The 23,687-nt window shown below is 45.2% G+C and overlaps 1 protein-coding gene across 3 annotated transcripts in view; it reads right to left on the reverse strand.

The window, feature by feature from the left end:
• HIPK2 (homeodomain interacting protein kinase 2) overlaps window positions 1–23,687 on the reverse strand; it is a 226,596-nt gene that overhangs the window by 13,328 nt on the left and 189,581 nt on the right. For all 3 annotated transcript variants that reach the window (XM_015422105.1, XM_015422102.1, XM_015422104.1), the window contains exons 9-12: window positions 22,827–22,948; window positions 12,498–12,640; window positions 10,178–10,357; window positions 3,407–3,688 (exon numbers count right to left, since the gene is read on the reverse strand). In XM_015422105.1, the coding sequence (XP_015277591.1) occupies window positions 3,407–3,688; window positions 10,178–10,357; window positions 12,498–12,640; window positions 22,827–22,948 (727 nt within the window). The remainder of the gene's footprint in view (window positions 1–3,406; window positions 3,689–10,177; window positions 10,358–12,497; window positions 12,641–22,826; window positions 22,949–23,687) is intronic.

Consider the following 23,687-nt stretch of genomic DNA (forward strand, 5'->3'; position numbering starts at 1 on the left):
ACAAAGATAAGGGGTTTGCCTCCCTGCCCTTTACACCTAATCCAGCTCTGTGCCAGTCACTTCCCAGCCAATCGTCTCTTGGAATGGATGGATGCACATCAGGCTGGGTCAGCAACATCTGTCTCACTGATCACTGATGCCCTGATCTCCCACCTAAACCTGCTGTCCAATGAATATCTTCTCCCCAGATGGCAACCTGACAACACATCACCTTCCCCTGACTCACAGTGGGCATGGAAGGGTTAGCAACATCTGTCACACCAATCACTGATGCCCTGATTTCCCTCTTGAAGCCTGTATCCAATGAGGTACTTGTTTCCAGGTGGCAGATGTAGCCATCTCATGTATCCCAGTGGAGTCCAGGCATTCCAATGGGGTCGCTATTGCACTGTTTTGGTGTTGTGTTATAGCACTATAGTGGTATAGCACTCTAAAACGAACGTTCCAAAAAAAAAAAGGACAGAGATCGCCTGTGCGGGTGACAAAGAACGGGAAAACAAAGTGGTGCAGGAGGAAGCGCTATGGGGCATTTTACACAGGACCCCGTAGCGCTTCAGAAATGGTACAGAAAAGTGGAAGACCACTTGGAAGCAGTTTGCAGGTAAACGGTTCAGAAACTCTTCCCTAATGGGACAGAAGCGTTTCTGTCTGAAAGTGAAAATATATTCCGGTAGGGAACCGTTACTGTCTGAAATGTCAGACCAGAAACCGTTAGGGAACAGTTCCTGAACCGGAATACATCGGCTGTTTGAAATTCCCCAGTGTTGGACTAGATGGGTCATTGGCCTGATCCAACATTGGCTTCTCTTATCATCTTACATTCTTAAGGTGGGCTTTAAATGAAGTAAATAAATAAAATAAAATCCAGCTATGGATCTCACCCAGTGCCTGGTATGTCCTGACCCACACACTACCCTACACTTGGTACTGCAGGTACACAATTGTCTTGTTAGAACAAGGAACCAACATGTACAGGTAAGTTGGTATCACATGCCCCTGCATTTATCTGAAGATAAGGGGCTTCTTTGCTTATGCTCTCTACCTTGTAAGGTTGATCTGATTTGTGCTTTTGCAGACTATCAAGGAACTGCTGCCATTTACATTTTCATAGAGAAGTAGACATATTTTTGCTTCTTTCTCCCAATATTCTTTGGCACAACCTTAAACTGATTTTGCAACTGGTTCCATCCAATTCCATTTAATATGCAATACCTCCCATATACCATTTTAAAACCTGGACACCCTGCGGAGCTGGGACTTAACTATCACGGCCTGAGTCAATCCTTACCCTTTTCTTTTTGTTATTGATCTGTACTTCCAGCCTGGTGAAGAATTCTGTGGCATTTAAAAGCTTGCTTACTAATTTGGCTTAGTCCATAAAAGGTCTTACATGGTTTTTGACATTTTTTTCCCTGATGGATGACCTGTAATCACCGTGGTTTCAATATGGAAATACAGTGAAGTGAGACTATCTTCAAAACAGGAAATGTTAACTAGAGTTTCTAATATGCACCAGGGGAATCGGAATACTCATTTATTTGGGGAAATATTTAACTCCACACTTTGCTAATCCATGAAAATTTTCTAATATAAAATGTAAAGTAAATGCTTTTCTGGTTTAAATCTTTTGTATTTCTCTCACCACACTTTAAAATTGTCTCCATTAGATGGCAGGCTTGCATAATATTACTCTTGAAGCCCTCCTGGATCCTCCTTACTTGGAAGTTAAGAGTTCCCCACTGTTTTTCTATCCATGAGAATTGATAATCTTTATAAATACCTATCGATTTAAAAACAGCTGTACAAAATTCATACATAAAAATGGTGGATTAAAACACAGCTTCCTCACAAAGGCAATGCTGTTTCTTCTAGCACTCTATGAGATCACCTGTGTATCTCAGTCATGTGCACACATATACTTTCTCCTACAGCTTGATTCTCCATGGAAGTAGATCTTACTAAATTCAAAGGGACTGGTTTCCTAGGAAGCATACTTTAGGGCTGCAGTCTTGAAAAAAACCAAAACGGAATATGTTTGGCGAGAATAGATACCGTTGATTTATATTTTAGTTTACATATAGGAGACTTTCTTCCCATATCAGACGGGCTTTTGCATAATGAAAAATACAGAGATGGAACAAACACAGCCATGTAAACATCGTTATTATGAAACCTGAGACATGATTTTCCCCCCATCTGCACAAAATTCATCTCTTGGCAGGCTTCTCATGACTATGTGCCAGGACCTACTGGCCTGACCTGGATCCTTCCAATCCGGAATCCAGATTAATTTTCCAGAGAACATCCAGGAAATTCATACTCCAGATTATTTCTGGAGAGCATGTGGAGGGAGAGGGAGGCGCCACTCAATTATCACTAATTACCCTCTAATAGGCTTCCCCACCTCATCCAGTTCATGGTGTATTTGGACATGTTCCAGCCTCAACTCTGTAATTGTAAGACCTGCGGAAAAGTTAGAGAGCTAGATGCTCAGTGAATTTCAAGGAATTGTGGTTCTCTACATAGTTTTTTAAACTAACTAACTAAATAAATGTTTGTCTGTTCTTCCTATTCCGCCCCCACCCCTGCCCCAGTACATGGAGGAGGAATACCAACAACCAGCTATAAATTACCAATCAAAATCTTACAAAAATTCGAAGGGTTGGAATCCAACCAATTTCTCTGCCTTTGAAAAAGAGAAGAGGGGATCTCCCTTGCCCACAAAACAAAACAACGACAAAAAACCCTGTGCTGAGAATCTGGGGAACTGCATAGGCAAAAGGCCTGTGGAGTGGGGGCTGTAGGTAAGGAGAAGAATGAGACAAAACAGAGTGGAAAAGACAGATGGATGGACACAACCCAAGATATCACTGCTCTAGTCCAGAGGTCCCCAAGTGTTCCCTGGGGCATATGGAGGTGTTCAGACTGGTTCTTTCCACTGAAATGAATGGGGAAACAGTCACGGACCCAGCTGCACCAGCTAGGGTTGCCAGGTCTCTTCTTACCTGTGATGGGGGACTCCCAGCTCCTCGTTGGGATTTTTCTGGTAACCACAGAGTTCTCCCCCCCGAATGCTAGAATGTTGTCGTGGGACGGCCCCAGCATGATGATGTCACTACCGCTGACGTCATTACATCAGTGACACCAGCTGCTGTTTGGGAGCCGCCCCAACCGGGTGGCTGGCAGCAGACTGGGGACCCCAAAATCGAGAGATCCCCTGGCCCCACTGTGGGGATGGCAATCCTAGCACCAGCATTTTGGGGAAGACCAGGAGAAGAAATTATGGGCTGCTGGCAACACACTAACAGAGAGTGCCAAAATTCTGAACCTATCATTCCCATGTTTGCAGAAACACGCATGCATCCATCCACCCGCACTTCGGTAAACATAAGCAATGCCTCCTCACCTGGTCGGTGCATGTTTCTGCTCCTCCTCCTCATCGGTGTCACTGCTGATGGTGATAACACTCACGGCAGGACTGGGCGTGTCAGGAATGACTATCGTCTGTCGCTGCCGCTCCCGCGTGGTACTGGAAGCCCCATCACCCCACCCACACGTGACCGAGGTGCTGCAGGCAGGGCTGTTATGCACCATGGCACAGCGAGGCGGGGTGTTCTCCTTCACTCGCTTAGACCTCTGTGGGGAACTGATGGTCTGAGAGGAGGACACCTCGAAGCTGGACATGTTCCTGAAAAACAGGAAACGAGACACTCAAGGCATATGATTCCACTGTCGGGACGTAGTCTTTGCTTTCAGGACACTTTGTTTCAGGCAGGGTAGCCATGTTGGTCTGCAGTGAAAGAGCAAGATTCGAGTCCAGCAGCACCTTAAAGACCATTAAGATTTACAGAGTATAAACTTTCAAAAATCAAAGCTTCCTTTGCCTTGGAGGGAGCTTTGACTCTCGAAAGCTTACACCCTGGAAATCTTGTTGGTCTTTACGGTGCTACTGGAGTAGGCTCCTTTGTGTGTCCTTTTTGCTAATGGATTTTTTTAAAAAAATCATCTTTGCAGCACACCCATGTTTTTAATCTATTTTTTATTTAGAAAACACATTTGAGGCCAGGCTACTCCAGAGACCCACTCCAGGAAGATTTTAACCAGCAGGAGCCTACTCCGGCATTCCCTTTATTTTGTTTTATTTATTTTAGATTTGTATCCCTCCCTCCCCGCACAGCAGGCTCAGGGAGGGCTCCATCAATTACCACATACAAAAACTTAAAAAAAAACCCAACTACAATAAAAATACAACTAAATTCCTATGTGCTAATCGATGCCTCAAAAGATGAGGCTTTTCAGATTGGGGTTCCTAGGTGGTAAACGTAGATCTGAGCTGCTGAAGGGGAGGCCCAACAGAGGAGGGGGCACTCAGCTAAAAGCCTGGTGGAAGAGCTGTGTCTGAAAGGCCCTGCAGAACTGTAAAAGGTCCCACAGGGCCCGGATCTCATATCGGAACTCATTCCACCAAGTAGGGGCCAGGGCCGAAAAAGCCCTGGCCTTTGTCGAGGCAATACAGACGTCCCTGGGACCGGGGACAACCAGAAGATGCTGTACAATATTTAATTATGGAAAATATTGTCCTGCTAAATATTTATTTTAATTTAAAAATATTTATTTAAATAAATAAATATTTAAAATTAAAATAAGTAAATATTTAGCAGGACAATATTTTCCTTCTGGCCCCGTGTGCACTGCAAACACAGGGATGGGCTGAGCACAGAAGTAAAACCAAGGCTAACTTTGTCACAAGGCCACTTGAGAGTCTGGCGGGAGCTCCGCTCCTGTGCACTCCTGCAGGAAATGACCCCTGCCTACAGGACATGTCCTGCCAGCCGTGCTACTTGCAAAGATGGGTGGGGTAGCAAAGCGTTAACGAGGACTATTTCTCCTGGCTTCTCCACAGAATGTGGTGCTGGCAGTAGTGGTCTATATGCCACTGTACCATGGACTAGGGAGAAAGATAGGTTTGGAGGTAACTCATTAGTCATTTTTAATACTGAGCTTGAAAACATACAGTCAAGATTCAAAAAAGTCTCTGTCTTTCCGAAGTAGTCACTGAGTTAGGGCCAGCATATCACTGTGGGCGGCAGAATCCAGAACTAAGTTAAGAGTATTTGCTCTCCAGCTCAGGGTCCCTGAGTTCATTGGCTGTTTCTGGGAAGTGCAGCAGGCAGACTGTTCTGGTAGCTGGGAAAGGACAGAAGGCCAGGCACCTAGTATTCACTCCGGGCCTGTCTAATCCAGATGCTTTGTAATGCCTGGCCAATCCCAGGGCAGATGCTGCACACCCATATTCATGTCTGTGCCCGAATACAGCTTGGAGTCCAAAGTACAGAGTGCTGAGCCAAAGTCAGGGGGAGGGGACATTTCAGAATATTTTAGCCCCCTACTTCCCTGTAGCAAATACTGGAACCCCTTGGCAAAAAGTTACAAAACTGTCTGCAAAGGTACGGGGGGGGGGGGCGAGATGGAGAATGCCCCCGTTGCCGAAATGCACATGCCCCTGAAAATCACACAGTGGAAGAGGAGTGACATCCACATTCAGATTCACATGCAAATGCAAACATCATTCCTCTGCCCTGCATTATTTTCAAAGGGACGCACATCTCACCCAGAACACTGGGCCATTTGTCTTGGCAAACAAAAGGAGTCCTTCCTCCCACCCTCCAGGTGACCCCCCCCCTGCATAAAGGGGAAAAAGCAGAAGACTGGGGAAACAAATTATATGAAGTGGCATCAAGAAATTGTGTTAAAGCCCAGAAGGTAGGGGAATTTTTGCAAACATTTGAACACATCTGGGAATGTCAACTTTCACAGGGGGAAAAAAGGGGTTATTCATTAATCCCAGGTAGCTCACCTGGCTAGGTTTCAATCATAGACCATGAGGTTCAAAGTCCTGACAAAGGAAAGTTTATCAGGCAGCAGAAGCTTTTAGATGACACAGATGGAGAACTGGTAAGGGACATGGCTTGGATCCAACATAACAATATTTCAGGGAGCATTTGTGGCTTTTGCGGGAAGGGGAGAGGTGAGAGAGTTGCACTTGGTAGATGGGGAATCCTTCTGCCTCACAGAAGTGCTCCACTGGATCCAGACCCATCTTTGCAATATTTCTGGGTCAATCTTGATACAAAATCCAAGTCTGAGAGGTGGAAGAGATTCAGGAGAGCATTCAATCCCGCTCCTAGCTATTGCTCACAGCTCCACAGGTTGGCCTGTGCCCCAGTTTGAGAATCCAGGACTTTTCCATTGCTTTGGCCCCCATACTAGCTGAACATAACGTGAGTCAAAAGCAAGCAAAGTGTTAGCTCCAGTGACAGCATTCTACTGCCGGGCTTTGTCTGAATTTTCAGTTCAGTCTAAAAGCTAACAAAGGACTAGCTGGAATGTATCAAAGGGAGGGAATTACGGACATATCACACTGCACCGAGTCCTTTGCATAACAAATGACTGCGTAGTAGCATTTGTGATGCTTGTTGAATACCAATGAGGAATACGGAATATTCTCCTCTCCAACAGAAGCACACCACTCATTTGGATATAATAATGCAAAGCACACGCCACGGGACTTGCACATTCTGCAAGGGTCTCCTACTGTCTTGGGTAAATACTGCGCACTAGTGGGAAGGGGGATGTTCGGTATGCCAAAATGTGCTGGGAGAATCTGTTCTCCCATTTTATTGGCTGGCCAGACTGTCACAGCCTATGTTCTGCATTGCATGCAGGCAGAGGGAGCTGGGAATGGACCCAGAGTAAACAAAAGAAGGACAGTAGAGAAACAAGAAAGATTTCAGAACAGCAGTTCTGGGGCTGGTTGTAAATTCATCACAGGTCCTCTCTGGCCTGAGCCAGGATGGCCAAAGAAATGCATGCGTTTCCATTTTACAAAGTGCAGATCCATTTCGATTCCTCGTTGCCCTGCTATTTGAGGAACGCAGCAGCGTTCATTAAAGCTGATGTTTTGACAGATATGCCGATTAAATGCCACTCGCTAAAGAAGCACAGCATAGCGATGTGAATGGTTCAAACATCTGACCTGACAATGTGCCTCAACACCCACTTGGGAGGAGCCAGGATAGGGAGCCAGTTCATACCATGGCCAGACACTTTGCTTGTGCAATTACGCATTGTGACAGAACTTGGCTTTGGGTCTGCAGTGCAAAGTGTTAGAGAAAGGAGGTGGCCAACCCACTAATGATTTCTCCTTTCAGAAAGGAATTCCAGAGCACAGTTTGTCTGGGTTTGTTTTTTTTTGCACAGTGGCATACAATGGCTTGCAACCTTCCCCTCTTCAATATTGTCTTTTTGCGAGTATTCCATTTGGGGATCCCCCATGTGCACATTGATTCCCCTCTTGTAGGTATTCCTTTTGAGGAAAGATGACAAACGGGGGGAGTCTTTCCACACATCCAGTCCAAGCCCTCCTCGACACTTCTTCGCTTTAGCACAATATTCTTGCAAGTCAGTTCTCAATAGCTCAATATCCCACATCTGCACATACTGAACGGGAGATAGCCTGGAAAGCCAGAGAACAGCTGTGATATGGGGGATTTCAGAGCTTGCACCAATCCAACTTTCAAAAGTGAAAGGTGGCTTCCAGGGCAGGAGAGAAGGAACATATGCATGTGGGTTTTTTTTCAGGAAATGGTGTGGGGTTGAGGAAGAAAAGTTGCTTATGGGAAGGGTCTGTGGCTCAGTGGTGAAGTCTCTGCTTGGCAGGCAGAAGGTCCCAGTTAAAAGGATCAGGTAGGATGTGATGGGAAAGACCTCAGACCCTGGACAGCCACTGCCAGTCTAAGTAGATAAAACTGACCTAGATGGACCAATGGTCTGATTCACTGTAAGGCAGACTCATGTATCACTAACTCATCACTAATGTTACCCCAGTGCCAGTCCTCCGGTAAGAGCTTAAACCACACCACAGCCGCACTATGGCAAAAACAGACACCTTTCGAAAGAAATCCATTTTTCTCATGACAGGACAGCTTTTGATAGGTGTTGCAACAAATCTCTTGGGAATACCAAGATGTTCTCTGGAACAGAAGTCTGGCCCCCAATAACTGATAAAGACAAAGACCGTGGTGTCAAAGGGGACCAGATCCAGAGGCTCCCAGAGCTAGAAAGCCTACTCAAAAAAGTGGATGAACCCTTTCTACCATGCGTGCCTGACTGCTGGAGGAGGAGAAGACGAGTCAGGGGATGTTTTTATTACCTCCTCAGGCAAGGTATAAAGGAAGAGTGTTGGGCCAGCAGAACTGCACTCTCATTGAAGGTACCGTAATGCTAAGAGATCCTCCCCCATTTCACTTGGCCAGTGGAGGAGGATGAAGAAAGATTTGCCAGATATACTGGCTTGAATACTGGTGGGGGATTTTCAGAAAATGGTGTGGGGCTGAGGAAGAAAAGTTGCTTATGGGAAGGGGCTGTGGCTCAGTGGTGCTGAATGCCCAGGAGAGGCTCTACCCTCTGTATGCCAAGGAGAGGCTCTACCACTGAGCCACCAATAATACGAAGCTGTGCTATCACAATGCATGCAACCATCACAATTTGGATGAAGAATCTCTTTTTCCCACAGGCAAGATTGAAGACATCAGTGTAGCATTTTGTGGAACTGGAATCCACATCCTTCTTCCTGAGATGTTCCCTAAAGTTCTGTCCTATCCCTATGGCCACTCAAGCCTCTCACTCTAATTTGAAGTGTAGGAAGAACCAAGAACTAGGTGTCATAAGCGAAACAAGATTCACACATCTCAGCAAGATAATGGTAACTTCCAAACGCCATTAATTTGCAGTAATCTGTGTAATTCCTTGCTGCATTTGCGGCATTTGAATGTAATTTCAAGCACAAGGCATGAAGACTGTTTGCCATCCTACACCATCAGACAGTCTATATTTAACCCGATCCGTTCTGTATATATAGTCACCGAAGCAGAAACAATAGGCTTTTTAAAGTGGTTCAATATCCTCTAATTTTGCCAAGACATCACTTTAATGGATTTAAACAAGTCGAATTGCAGGGACTTCTGTTGGAGTAGCTTTCAAACTTCCTCAAGGGAAACAGAGCAGAACCTTTTACAATGCAGATGGAGCATGCTAATACTTTGATACAAGCTGCACCAGTGAAATTCTGGGTCACAGGGAAACAAACGCCTCAACCCCACTTATTCCCTGCCTGCTGTGTCCTTCCCTCCCCCGTGTCCCGTAGCAAACAAGCATCGAAGAAGGTGACCCAACAGCTGTAATTAAAAATGATAACAGGAATAGGCAGAGTAATGGGAAAGAGACACCCGAGTTCACACCACAACAGGCTTGCGGCAACAGAGGATTAGCGAACAACAGATGTTGTAAAAATTAAGGCACATACTTGCCATCAGAGCATGACTGACTACCCCTTATGCAAATTTGTTTTACAGATGTATCCAGAGTTTAGGAAGACTCTGCTCTTAGTTAATTTCTGCGAAACCAGACCTGCAACCATGAACCACAGAGTTGGAAGGGGCCATACAGGCCACCTAGACCAAACACCTGCTCAGTGCAGGATCAGCCTAAAGCATCCCTGATGGGTTTTCGTCCAGCCATGGCTTGAAGATTGCAAGTAAGGGGGAGCTCACCGCCTCCCTAGGCAGCTGAACTATTCTCACTATACAACATTTTACCCTAATATCCAACCGGTACCTTCCCGCCCTTAATTTAAACCCATTCATGCGAGTTCTATCCTCTGCTGCCACCAGGAACAGCTGTCTGCCCTCTTTTAAGTGCTAGCCAATCAGGGCTCCCTGTCAAGAGTACCCGTTTTCATTGGAAAATAATAAAAAAGTTAAAAAAAAGAAGAGTACCCGTGTTCATTTCTTTCACTCCTTTATTTACATCCCACCTTTCCTCCAAGGAGTTCAGGATTTTATACATGGAGGGGGTTATTCCATTTTTTAAAATCCATATGTTTGATATAGGCAAGAGGAGTGCATAAAACATGTGAAGAGAGCATCAAAGAATGCTCTCGGATTCAACAGGCAAGTAGTAGTCAAGACCACTTTGCTTCTGTTGTGGGGGAGCAGAAGTGAATGCAGATAAGGCAGCAGTCCCATACTTGATCCAGCCTCTCTCTCCCTCCAAAACAGTGGCGAAGGGCAGGGAGGAGGATAAAAGATGCCCTTTGCCTTCCATCCCCAGTGCGTACCTTGCGGATGACTGGTGCTGTTTATTCTTCCGAGAGGAGGTGGTGCTGGTCGGTTGTTGTCTCATGACATGAGCTACACCCACATTCAAGGGCTGGGCTGCTGGAAGGGTGACATGACTGGCTAAAAGTGCAGGCTGTTGCATGATGGGATTGTAATGGCTACCATGAGCATGAGTATTTCTGCAAGAAATAGGGGGGGAAAAACCAACAGCGTTTTGAAGGCACATTCTCCATTTGGCGATCACCACGCAGACATTAACAGTTTAAATTTCCGTGAGCCTTTCAGTGTTATCGAATACACGAACTGAAAGGAGTCATCATACAAGTTGCTTTTCTAATGGCTTGCTGTAAGAGATACGGGAAACAACGAGCCAAATGTAGCGCAATAGTGTGGCAGGGGGGGGGCAACGCGCACAAGCCTCCAGACAGGCCTTGGCAACACAGATCTGTTCCAGAATTTCCATCTGCATGGATATTTGTGCGCTTGCTGGTATGCCTATGCAAGCACGTTGCATCTGAAGGACGGAGCACTCCACACTTTAATCCCCCCGCTCCCAAGTCCAGGATCTTCTTTACACAGCACAAGAGCAAGCATGCAAACCTCCTGCCCCATTAAATGAGGAAAAGACGGGGTGCTTACCAGGAACTGATGTTCTCTGAGTGGTCACCTTTATAGTCATGATATTGGGTGGTGCACCTGTACAGAGTTCCGAGAACCATCTACATTTCCGTGGAGTGAGTTAACACTCCAGACCCTTCCTCTTGAGAGCAGTTGTGCCAACTGTGCATCCCTCAAGAGGAAGGGCAAACAGCTTTTCACCCAGTTTCTTTGCAACCTCTGCCAAAAGCGTCCATCAGAGTGGAGGGACGCATCCAAGAACCAGGGACAATGGGTTGCATGACTGCATAGCAAACCGCTCAAAAAGCATCCATGCAAGATAACAAACCTGTTTTTAATGCAGATACAAGCAGCGAGTGATGAAAAAGGGCCTGTTCTTGCTGGAAGTAGATCCAGGCATGGTGGAAGATAATGACTGCACCGTGCGTCCACTGAATTAATGCCAGATTTTTCTCTTGAAGGCCAACATAGCAAAGCAGCTTGACTAAAGTGTGGATCTGAGGAGGCAGGCTCTGTTCCACATTGGCTATAAGAAACTAGCTGCCTAGATAGAGGGACATTGTGATAGCTACATGAGGGAGGTGAGCCCTTCCTCCAAGGAGCTTAAGACAGCCTACAAAAGTCTCCCCTCTTCTGCTTTATCCTTACAACCATCCCGGGAGTTGGGTTAGGCTGAGAAAAGGCGAATGGCCCAAAATCACCCCGTAAACTTCATGACAGATTGAGGATTTGAATCTTGGTCGCCCAGTCCTAGTCTGAAACTTTGGCCACTACATCTCACTACCTGATCATTACATAGACAGGTACACTAACTGAACCTACATAGATAGGAGCACCAACTAAAAAGAACTTTCATCACATCTCAAAGTTCTTGAACGAACAAGTCGTCCTTGAAAGTAATTGCTTCAGAAGCCTGCAAGTGCTGTATATTTGTGGCGCGCATCACTTTAAAAAGTGTCTGGAGTCCTGATGGCTGGATTGCTTTGAATTATTGGACTTAATTGAGTATTTAATGAACCTTATTTCTGGGCTTTTGAATGTATAAACAGTTTGTGATTGGGGTTTTTTTTTTGAGAAACACAATGTTGTGAATGTTCTTCAGTAATTATTTCACGGTTATGTTTGTTTTCTGATTTAGCTATTTTCCCGTAGTAATAAGACAGAGTCAGGGAGCGTAAGGAAGAAAGAGCCTTCACTTTCTTCCAAAGGGAGGGTGAGCAAGACAGACAGGAAGGTGATGCTGGCGAAAATGGTACTGGGCGCAGGCTACCACTCTAGCCATGACTCCAGCAGCCGCGGTCTGAGCCGAGTGCTCCCTGCAGTGCTGACACCGCCTGCGTGGGCGGCTTGGCTCTGCCTGGATCAGGGCTGTTCTGATGTCCCCGTCCGGCCCTGCAGCGAAGCAATCAGAAGGGCCCAAGGCAAAGTTGCATTTGGCTAAAAGAGATTTCCTCACACCCGTCCGAGTGCTAGAATACCCAGGGGTGAAACCTGTGGTCTCCCTCCAGTGCTGTTGATAATGAATGACTGTCTGTCGAATGCAAGATGATAACCCGTACAAAATACTGGGCGAACAATGGAGCCAGTGTGCAGTGTCTCTTAGCTCACAGCCACAGTTTGCAGCATTAGGAAATGCCCGGGTATCTCAGAGGCTATCTCAGAGCAAGCACCTCACACATACAGACGGGCTTCCCTGCTTACCTCCAGTCTGTCAGCGGCTGGGCCCCTGCCATGGTCTCGGGGATGACGGTAGCATGCTGGACTGAGGGGTGGGTGGCGACTCCAGTCAGCTGCTGCCAAGCAGGAGGGAGCAGGATTTGCTGGGTACCGCTGGGCCAGGCTTGCTGTTGATCAGAGCAGAAAATTGTTCTCGGTTAAAAAAAAGAATCACGCGATGTTGCGCCGATCCCGTTCTAGGCCTGGCCTCTGGTTAGAAACAGCGGAAGCATCCCAAATAAAGCCAACAGCTGCAGCTCCATCAGTTACGGAAAGGTAAACTTACAAGGAAACCAACCAACTTTAAAAAAGCCAACCCAACCTGAAGCCAGTGTTGCTGAAAGGCAACTGTCAAGACAAACATGCCTGTGCAAGCACAGTCCTTATAGCTTGGCAGCTCCATTCTCAGCAACAGGACTTGCTGCTGCCTAGCAGGACTCCGACCCCATTCCCGTTTCTTTGAAGACAGGACCCACTGAACTCAGTTTCCTTCTGGGTACAGACACCTAGGACTAGGCTTACTATCAGCTTCAGTTCCTATGATATGGTTTGCCACTACATGAAATAAGTTGGGGGATCCCTGGGTCACATGCTTCTTACTACACCTTCCTTCTCCCTACATGTGAAGTGATCTAATAAATTATTTCCATGTTCATCTCACATCCACAGCGCTAAACTGTGGTTTGCACTTTCCCCGTAACCCTGGATTGTAAACAGGGGAGGGCAGGGGAGGGCGGAACACATACATCCACAGATCCCCCCCCACACTTTCATTCATTTAACAGACACTATAAGTTGCTGAGCTGTAGTGTGCATTAGACATACGAACATAAGAACATAAGAACATAAGAGAAGCCAATGTTGGATCAGGCCAATGGCCCATCCAGTCCAACACTCTGTCACAGAGTGGCCAAAAATACCAGGCGCCATCAGGAGTTCCAGCAGTGGGGCCAGGACACTAGGAGCCCTCCCACTGTTGTCCCCCCCAAGCACCAAGAAGACAGAGCATCACTTGCCCCAGACTGAGAGTCCCTATCTATCTATACCTTGTGGCTAATAGCCACCGATGGACCTCTGCTCCATATGCTTATCTAACTCCCTCTTGAAGCCGTCCATGCTTGTAGCTGCCACCACCTTCTGTGGCAGTGAATTCCAAGTGTTAATCACTCTTTGGGTGAAGAAGTACTTCCTTTTATTCATTCTAACCCGACCACTCAGCAATTTCATGGAGTGCCCACGAGTTCTTGTACTGTGAGAAAGGGAGAAAAGTACCTCTTTCTCTGCCCGCTCTATCCCATGCATAACCTTATAAACCTCGATCATGTCACCCCTCAGTCGTCTTTTCCCCAAGTTAAAGAGCCCTAAGCGCCTTAACCTTTCCTCATAGGGAAAGTGTTCCAACCCTTTTATCGTTCTAGCTAAGACTGTAGTCATGCAGCCTGATCTTATCCACATTTGCTCAAAAGTAAAACTACGTTATGTTCAATCGGACCCTTCCAGGTAAATGTGCATGGCGATGACTCATTAAGGACACTTCCTTGGGAGAACGCACCAAAGAACTCAGACTGACTTTCTATGTTCAAGTGTGCTGAAGATGACAGCTCTGTGCAGCCTGATTCTAGAAATGTTTACTGGAAAGAAATCCGTGGAGTTCAAGGTGGATTCCCAAGGAAGTATGCACAGGAACAAGTGGCAAATCCTCTTGGGGTGGGCTACAGTAAGGGAAAGGACTGTGGGAGGGGAATATCTGCCTTTTGCATGCAGGTCTCAGGTTTAATCCCCAGCACCTCCAGCTAAAAAGATCAGGTAGCTGGTTATATGAAAGATCTGCTGCCAGAAGGCAACACTGACCTTGGTAGACCAAAGGCCTGATTCAGTATAAGGCAGCTTCATGTACTGAAACCCTACATTCAGTGTGGGATTTCCTTCTGAGTAAATACACAGTAAATCAGGCTACAGTGCTTCTAAAATACACATTACTGAATTATCATTAAGAAATAAGGAAAGCACACAGCTACCCAGAAGTATAAAACAGCTAGCTTTATCAAAACAGGATGTGGCTCTTTCTTTAATCCTTTCCTCTGCCATTTTTCGAAATGGTGCTAGGCTCTGCGAAGGCTTTCACACTTGTCCTCTGTGTGTTTTGCAGCTATGCTGCTGTGCAAGCATCATTCTGCTCACCCCACTTCCAGAGACATGCGTAAGTGTCATCTTGCTCAGATGATTCAATTTTTTGAGTCATATAATATTTTACAAGTGGGTCACATTTGGATTCCCCCCCCCCACATGACACAACCAGGCAACTTAATCCCCTTCAGATTTAAGAACTGTGTGTGCTAAGAGAATTGCTTGCTCCGAAAATCCAAGGATGGCAGCTTAATACCCAAGGGCTGTGAGCAATTCTGAACTAAAACAGTCTAAATGTGGCACAGAGGAACTTCACATTTTGGACTCAAAACCGGGCATGCTCACTCTAAACATTACCTGCTTCACAGACTCAGGTGTGTAAAGGATTTGGGCTTTTCCTAGGGTTTCAGCATACAAAGGGTAGTCAAGAGAAGTCAAGACAGAGGCCTGTCAGGACAACAACCATGGAGCAGCCCATCCAATTATTCTTGAACACTTCCTGATTTGGCTCACATTCTGATTACTGATCGCAAGCAGGGAGCCGATGGTTCACAAGCTTTTCACAAGAATGGGCTCACAAGCAGACACCAAAGGCACATTAACCACACGGTTCTAAACAGAGTTACACCCTTCTGAGCCAGATGTAGTCTTCTTTAGGATTGCACTGCAAGACACTTAAGTAGTAGGTCTCAACTAAAAAATCAAAACCTTTTTCCCTTTTATTTTTAATATCGGTTTTCTAAAAATTGGAGGAGATGGTGGTGACAGCAGTAGACAAATGGAAGTGGGAGTGGCAGCTGAAGTCAGAAAGCCATCTAATCATGTGAGAAAGCAGAGTGTAATCCTACAATGGACATATTGAGATTTGTTGTCGAAGGCTTTCACAGCCGGAGTTCATTAGTTGTTGTAGATTTTCTGAGCTGTATACAGCCCAGAAAATCTACAACTAATATCGAGATTGTGATGATTTCTTGCAATCACGTCTCAAAACGCTGCTGATTGTACAGGCACACACATAAAGACAAACAACACCAACAGGCAGTGCAATCTATCTAGTGCTGAGAGGGGTAGCCATGTTAGTCTGCCTGTAACAGTAGAAAAGAGCAAGAGTCCAGTAGCACCTTAAAGACTAACAAAATATGTGGCAGGGGATGAGCTTTTGTGAGTCACTGCTCACTTCTTCAGATCCGAAAGCTCTTCCCCTGCCACATATTTTGTTAGTCTTTAAGATGCTACTGGACTCTTGCTCTTTTCTGTCTAACGTTGGTAATCTAAAGGATGCATTTGATGGCACAGAGGCAAAAATGATAAAGAATGTCATGCCTTATAGAATTCTGTCAATTTAATGGCCATGACCCTAGAGGATAATAACTCTTACCTCATTAACGGGATGGTACAGTTCTTGAACAGGGCAAAAACAGCTGAAAGCTGAAATGAACAAGCAGCTCTTGTGCAAGTGTGAAGCTGTTCGGCGCTGTGCTATGCTCGAGACAAACTTCACCAGAGATCACGGGGGCAATATTATAAGGTATGTTTGCCTGGTATGCATGTTCACCTTGAATCTCTCAACACACCTATTCCCATCCCTTTAAAATAGTTCCTACATGACGCACATTTTCTCTCAGGTTAACCACAAAGAGACAAGTAGGGGGCCTAGAAGTCCACAGGCCATATCCCTTGTCCCCTCTACTTCTGAACCCTATATAAAAGGCATTCAGTCCATATAAGATGTTGCAGAAATCTGCCATCGCAGCCACAAAAAAAGCTGGACATGCAAAGAGGACACAGGAGCTCTGCTGAAGTCCCTAGTGCACGATCTTGCACTTTCATTCTCTCTCTCAGTCAGCGTTTCCTAGATCTGCATCAGGAAAGGCAGGCCTTAAACTGGACAGCAGACACTTGAGGCCACTGACTTATATATAGCCAAGGATGGGAAACAAACAAAGCCCTTTTGGGTGGAAACTTGGAAAGTGGCATCAAGTCACAGCTGATGGCAACCCCGTAGGGTTTTCAAGGCATGAGGCGAACAGAAGTGGTTTGCCTTTGCCTGTCTCTGCATAGCAACCCTGGTCTTCTCTGGTGGTCTCTGACCCTGCTTAGCTTCCGTGATCTGGCTAGCCTGGGCCATCCGGGTTAGCCATGGAGAAAAACAGAGCAAGAACTTTCAATTGGATTGGTCAAACACAGCTAGGGTTGCCAGTCCCCAGGTCCCAGTGGGGGTCCCCTGCTCTTGGGGGCTACAATGCACTGCCAGCCAGCTGGCTGGTGGGGGAAACCACACCCCCAAATAGGTATGCTGTTGGGTGGTGTCCCCAGCACAACGGAACTGATGGCATCATGTTGGTTTTGGGGCAAACTCTATGGTTTTGAAGCAAAAAACACAGTGTGTTGTATGCAACATCACCAACATGATGGCATCACTTCTGGGTGAAGTCATCCTGTTGGGACCTCACCCAACGGTGTCCCACCAACCCTCAGAAAACCCCCAAATCCTCTCACTATGACGGCAAGGGGACCTAGCAACCCTAAACCCAGAAGTGGTAAATTGCTCATTGCATAAAAAAAAAAAAAGGATCCGTTCTGGATTCTGTTCCCCAGTTTCCATGTTCTGCTGTCTATCCTGTCCTCAATTTGAAAAAAAACCCTTAACTTTGCCATACTTGTAGTTCATTGAAACCTGAGCTTGAGGAGCAGAGCAGAGGAAAATATGCAAAGTAAATCTAGGTATGATGTATTTAGAGCACAATAATTGTAGGTACCTCAGGTATTTGTTAATTTGGTGCGCTTTCTAAAAAGAAATACACCTCACTCCTGACCATCCAAAACCCCTAATAGGCTCTGTTTCTTAAGAAACGGCTGCTATGTTTGCAAACAGTGGAACCAGAGCCCTCTTTCACCTGTCTTGGGCAGACAGGCAAATTGATATACTTGTTTGGAAGATGAGGGGAGAACACACCCTTCAAGGGTTGGACATGAGGGTTGGGTTTTTGCCATCGGCTCTGTGGGTTGTGGGCAGCACATTTCATCCAACTTTCATATCACATTTCCTGCAATCAACATTCATGAAGCTGATATACCATCTTCAGCTCTTTAGCCTCTAGTAAACAGTCCCAGCTCCTGTGGTGTCAGAAGTAAATATTTCATAGTATCAAGACCTGAAGCAGGGCTGCTGTCCCCCCCACCCTTCCTGACAGCAGCAGTATACTTTTAACAAGTGTTTGAGAGGCTGAAATTCAGCAGGCTCAATTTTCTCCTTCATGGTCTCCTGCTGGGAAGAGTTATACCTGTAGAATTTCTCCTCATACCCTAGTTCTTAAATACACAGTACCTAAGCACAGAAAGAAGCAACCTAAACATTGCTTTCATAAAGTACAGTTTCTAAGCCGTACTGGTTACATTGTGTGACCTGAAACCCATTTTTAGAAGTCACAAAATGTGGCCTGGAAACAGTTTACCTCATCTGAAATGTGTGCCAATGGTTGACATTACAAGATGGTGGACAAAAAGCCACTTGCACATGGGCTCACAGGCACTGCATTTTTTTAAACGACTACTTCACATTTGTGAAGAATACGTTCCACCTATTGAAGACATGGTCTAGGGTCAAGCTGAAGGCTACTCTGCCTCACATTAATGACTCCCATGCCCTCGGGATTACTGTTTATAAGCAATTCATCAAAGGTCTTCATGAAAATGAATGGAGGTTGCACAACAGGAAGGGATCCCAGATGTACAGGATACAGCAAGGAAGACAATCTTCTCACACATAAGGATTCCAGGCAAAGTCTGGCACATCCTGGCACCTAGCAGGAGTCCAGGGAGTGGGAACATATGGGCACCAGTGGCTATGGTACGATGTCAAGTTTGGGGAAAACCAAGAAGAGTTGTCTTTAGGAACCACTGGAAATTCTATGGGAAAGGTGCAAGTTGCCATCAGGTGGGAGACCCTATCTCCCAGCCTTGTGAATATGCCCAGAAAAATTAATAAACACCATTGTCGGTGGCTCAAGTGGTTAAGACGCTGAACTGCAGGCTGTGGAAGGTCGGTAGTTCAGCAGTTTGAGACCTGAGTGTGCCGCATGACGGAGTGAGCTCCCATCTCTAGTTCCAGCTCCTGCCAACCTAGCAGTTCGAAAGCAAGAAATCGCAAGTAGATAAATAGGTACCACTTTGGTGGGAAGGTAACAGTGTTCCGTGCACCTTGGTGTTTAGTCATGCCAGCCACATGACCACGGAAACATCTTCGGACAGCGCTGGCTCTTCGGCGTTGAAACGGAGATGAGCACCGCAACCCTAGAGTCGGATTCGACTGGCTTTCGAGCAAGGGAACCTTTACCTGTTTATTGTCTACTAATCCAAATGCAGCTATGATAGTCATTTTGATACATGTACGTTTTACAAAGCAAGGCGCCAATTCTTACATCTCATTTCCTTTTGACCCCACTCTTTATTATTTTTCCTCATATAGAATCATAGAGTTGGAAAGGATCTCCAGGGTCATCTAGTCCAACCCCCTTCACAATGCTGGATCACACTCGCAGTGACCGTTGTTCCACGCCCAGCTAAAGACACATTCATGCATCTGATGACACAGACTCTAGTTCATGAGAGCTTACAACACAATCCTACAGACAGCTATGCTCAGAAGAGGCCACTGAAGTCAACGGAATTAGAAGGATGTAACGCTATGTAGGATTGCACTGTGAAACTTTAAGATGCCCTGAGCTTCCATTTTGTTTTTGCTGCAAGAGATTAACACAGCCACCATTCTGGAATTCTCTTGCAGTTTCATTATTTTTGTTTTTATCTCACCTTTTCCCAAAGCTTTTGCAAGAATAAATAAACGCTGCATTTGGTCACTTGGATATAATTCTTACTCATATCAAATGGCCAGCTGAGTGGCTGTTTACGAAAGCATTTGGAGTGCAAGAGATGCCAGCTGTGGGAAACTGAAAATCTTACGGCATGTCCACACCCTAATTTTCACCCCTGGTTAAGTGGCATAATTATGCCCTGACTTGTCTCCATCTTCGCTTTTCCATCTAGAGGCTTTAGACCAACCCTATGTTTTTAGTCTGTCTGCTGAAACAGCCAATTGTCTTAAAGCCAACTAAAAAGACTAAGCTTTTGGGTCTGATTTTTGACACCGTACATGATTGCAAATGCACACAGTCTGACGATCCAACTAATTTCACATGGTGCTTCTGTCCAAATATTTTCCACATTTTGTTTATAAAATTTCCTTTCCTCTCCTTGGCTTCAAAAACCCTCTTGCTTTCTTGTCCTGCTTCTGAATGCTCTGATTTCCCACCCACACCCTTCCTAAATGGAAGGATAGTTTTTCAAAACATGGCACTTGGAATGGGATGGCATGATTTAGTAGAGGTGGGCTTCATTCACGTCCAAGAGGCAGGTCTTTAACAAAGGCTCTTCATTGGGAACAGAAGGAGGCACTTGGGTTCAGTGAAAGAAAATTATGCAACCTTTACCTTTACGCTCTTTCCCAGATAAGGTGGGCTGGCAGCTGGTGAAAGAAAATGACTGAACTCTGGTGCTCACTGGAATGGTTTCCAGCCAAGGAATGGCTTTGGCAGGATTCTGGTGCTTGCTGATGCCTAAGAACATTGGAATGCTCTGGCTCTTACGTTGCATTTGCTTTTATATACTGGTGCAAGTTTGTTTTGTCTGGAAGGCAAAGTGGACACTGTAATGGGGTGATCAAAATCCCTAAGCATTTGGAGGCACATATTTTTACATAGCTCCAAGCCCTATATACTCTATTGTCCCGTCTGGGCCATCATTGTCTACCCTAACTGGCAGTGGCTCTCCAAGTTCTTGGGTAGAGATCCTTCCCACAGCAATTATCCCAAATCCATCTTAATTGGATTGAACCTGGACCATTGTGCATGCAAAGCTCTGAGCCATGGTCCTTTCTGTAATACAGTCCCTGACACTACTTCTTACCCCAGAAATGAGAGGATCAAGAATTTTAAGCAACACTAAGCAGCCCACCTAATCCAGTTCAGGAAATTTCCTGTGTGGCAGGACTATCCTTCTACTTGGCAGCTGCAAAAAGAACAATCTATGCAGTTCAGACTAAAGTGTGCCAGAAGCAGAGAGCAGCTGTGCAGTGCAAAACGTTCTTACACAGCAAATACCTTGAGCTATCGAACCAAGCCACACATAGGAAAAAGCAACCCTTGGAGCAAATTCCCTCCTAGATAGGGATGCCAGGCCAAACCTTTGGGAAAATTGAGGGTGGGGACATGGGCAGACATGATAATGTCAACTCTGTCGCTACATCACTTCCAGAGAAAAAACAGAAGTGGCATAGGATAAAACCATAGAGTTTCCAGTGATTCCTAGAGTTACTCTAAAACATTTTCAGGATTTTTTCTAGATTGACATAGCAATACAGTCAATGTTACCTTTTTAAAAAAGCCCACCACCACCACTTGGAACAGTGACAGGCAGCAGAATGTGGAGATGGGGGACCCACCACTCCAACCAAGGACTAGCAAGCATATCCCCAGACACAGACTTAGTACTCATAAAGACCCTGAATGTCAGCAAACTCATCCAAAGAGTCATACCAAAAGAAATCTATTCCCCCCACCCACCCAATACCTTCCTCTGATTATTCAGGACTTGATAGGAAGTAAGAATTATTAATTTATGAAATCACCATTCATAGAAAAGGACGACAGTTGGCTGGGAGAAAGGCAGCCTTATAAATCTTGTAAAATAAGGTTAAATACTTCCCATGGACCTTTTTTCTGTATTTATTGTTGAATTGCATTAAGCATTTAAGATATTTTTATTCTACTGACATTTAAAATTATACATTTGTTTTCTGGGCGTATACTGTACATTTACGGGTTGGATCCAGGCCAAATTATCCATTAATAGAAGGCTGATTCTGTTGATCACCCCGTTCACTGCAGACCCCTGATTTGCCTTTCACCCTGTTCTTGAGTGTTCCCTGGCCCCAGGAACAGCATTTGGGAGTGACCAGTGGGCTGTAGTTGAGGAAGTAAAGTCCTGTTCTGCCATTCCATGAGTGGAAAACAGAACTTTGGATCCAACCCTGTACATTTGAGTTATTGATTGACCTCAAAATGTAATACAATATACATTTCCCCTCAAAAATCCTCCAGTGCCCTTACATTCTTCCCACCCTTCTTTGCTGCCCATTCTTCCTCAAAGTCCCTCACAAGACCTCTTATGGTACCACCTCCCCCTTTAGATACAAATCCTGCTCCCCTGCAAAAGCCTCTTTTTCTGTGAAGCTCATAGCTTAATCATTCAACCCCAACCCTTAAAGAAACTCACGTAAGTATTTTAATTGCATTTGCTCACTTTCTTCCCCTATTAGCATAGCTTTTGTCTTGACAGCCTCTCACCCTTCTGTTATCTCCCCTTCAGTGGAAATCTGCATTGCTTTGCAATCTCCCTGGGGTGGACACCTGTCTTTTTACTTATTTATCCATTTACTACATTTACAAATTTTATATCCTGCCTTTCTGCCCAATCAGGGCCATGTAGGTGGCTAACAATTAAAAACAAAACATTATAAAAGCATATCATAAAACCAATTAAAACCCAAAATACCAAATATATGTAGAACCTCACAAAACAGCCATTAAAACACAGGGCAGGAAGGTGTTTGGGATGACTGAGGGAATGCCAGACAAAACAAAAAGTCTTCACCCATCGAAGACAGTGATAGAAGGGGACAGAAGAATATCCCTGAGAAAGGGGTACCAGTTATGCTATTCTATAAACACACTGTTATGTTATTGTTGATAAGAAAGAAGAGGAGGAGGAGGAAGAAGATGACGACAACAACAACAACTTTTTGTTTGCCCTTAATATACTGAATGTTGTATAACCAGTCCATCCGTAATACCTAATTTTGCCCTTGGGGGAAACAAATACAAGAAAAATGCAGGTAGAAAGCCTTTCAGAGACTGTGTGATGCTTTTAAGATTCCATGAGACAGCGAGCTGAGGGGATGAAAAAGCTGGCAAAAGAGAAGTGAATCCATCAAGCATACACTAGAGCTCAAAATCCACACTCAGGGAGTATGCTCATATTTCTTATTCTTAAATAACATTTGCTGGACACCAGATTCTTCGTATTATAGCTGAGTGCTGTACAAAATAGCCCTAGAAGAATTCAATTTACCTGTGCTAGGAGTCCTGGCTGGATCTGAAGGGGCTGAGCCCCTGGAGCCTGAGTGACGATTGGAACGGCGTTCTCCATCCGCACAGAATACCCAGCATGCTTAGAAGGAGACGTCTGCAGCCCTGTGCCATGGAAACAAAAGGTGAAGAGAGTTAGCCCTCCACTGCCCCTTTAGGAAAGGGGATCTTAAACATTAAACAGAATTAGGGTAGTGTAATATTTAGAAGCCCACTCCACTTTTTGTAAAAGTTCCAGGGTAACAGAACCGGGAATAGATCCAGGCCAAGCCTTACTAATGGGCCTCTCCAGGCTGGATCTAGGCAAACTGATTTGTAAGCTGCCTTGAGCCTGGAGGGAAAGTAGATTATAAGGACTTCAATCAATCCATAAAAGCTGCTACAAATGACTCTGGTGGGCATCATTCTCCTTTATTTTTCATACTGTTTGTTCTAAAAGGTTTTTGGATGATTATCTTAAAATTTTCCGAAGGCTGAGATCGATCCTACAATGTTTCTGAGCAACTGCTCCATAAGGACAGCTGCCCTTCCATTCTTTCAGATGCCCCCTTCATTTCCGTCAGTTTGAACCTACTGGTTCTGCCATTAATTTTTTAATTTAATCTATATTCTGCACCAAGGAATTCAAGGTGGTATACACTGTGCTTCCAGGAAATCTCCTAGATGGACACTAACCAGATTGGCTAAGCTTCATCAGTGTGGCTGTAACAATACTGTCTTCCAAGTGTCCTTTGGGACTATCCCCATGTTCTCGGACAGTGTCTTTAATAGTCTTTTCGTATTCCTCCACTTTATTGCTCCCCATTGACTTCTTTCTAGTGCAGCATTGTTTACTGTATTGGCA

This window comes from Gekko japonicus, unplaced genomic scaffold (genome assembly GCF_001447785.1).
Source record: "Gekko japonicus isolate JY-2015 unplaced genomic scaffold, Gekko_japonicus_V1.1 scaffold280, whole genome shotgun sequence".
NCBI lineage: Eukaryota > Metazoa > Chordata > Lepidosauria > Squamata > Gekkonidae > Gekko > Gekko japonicus.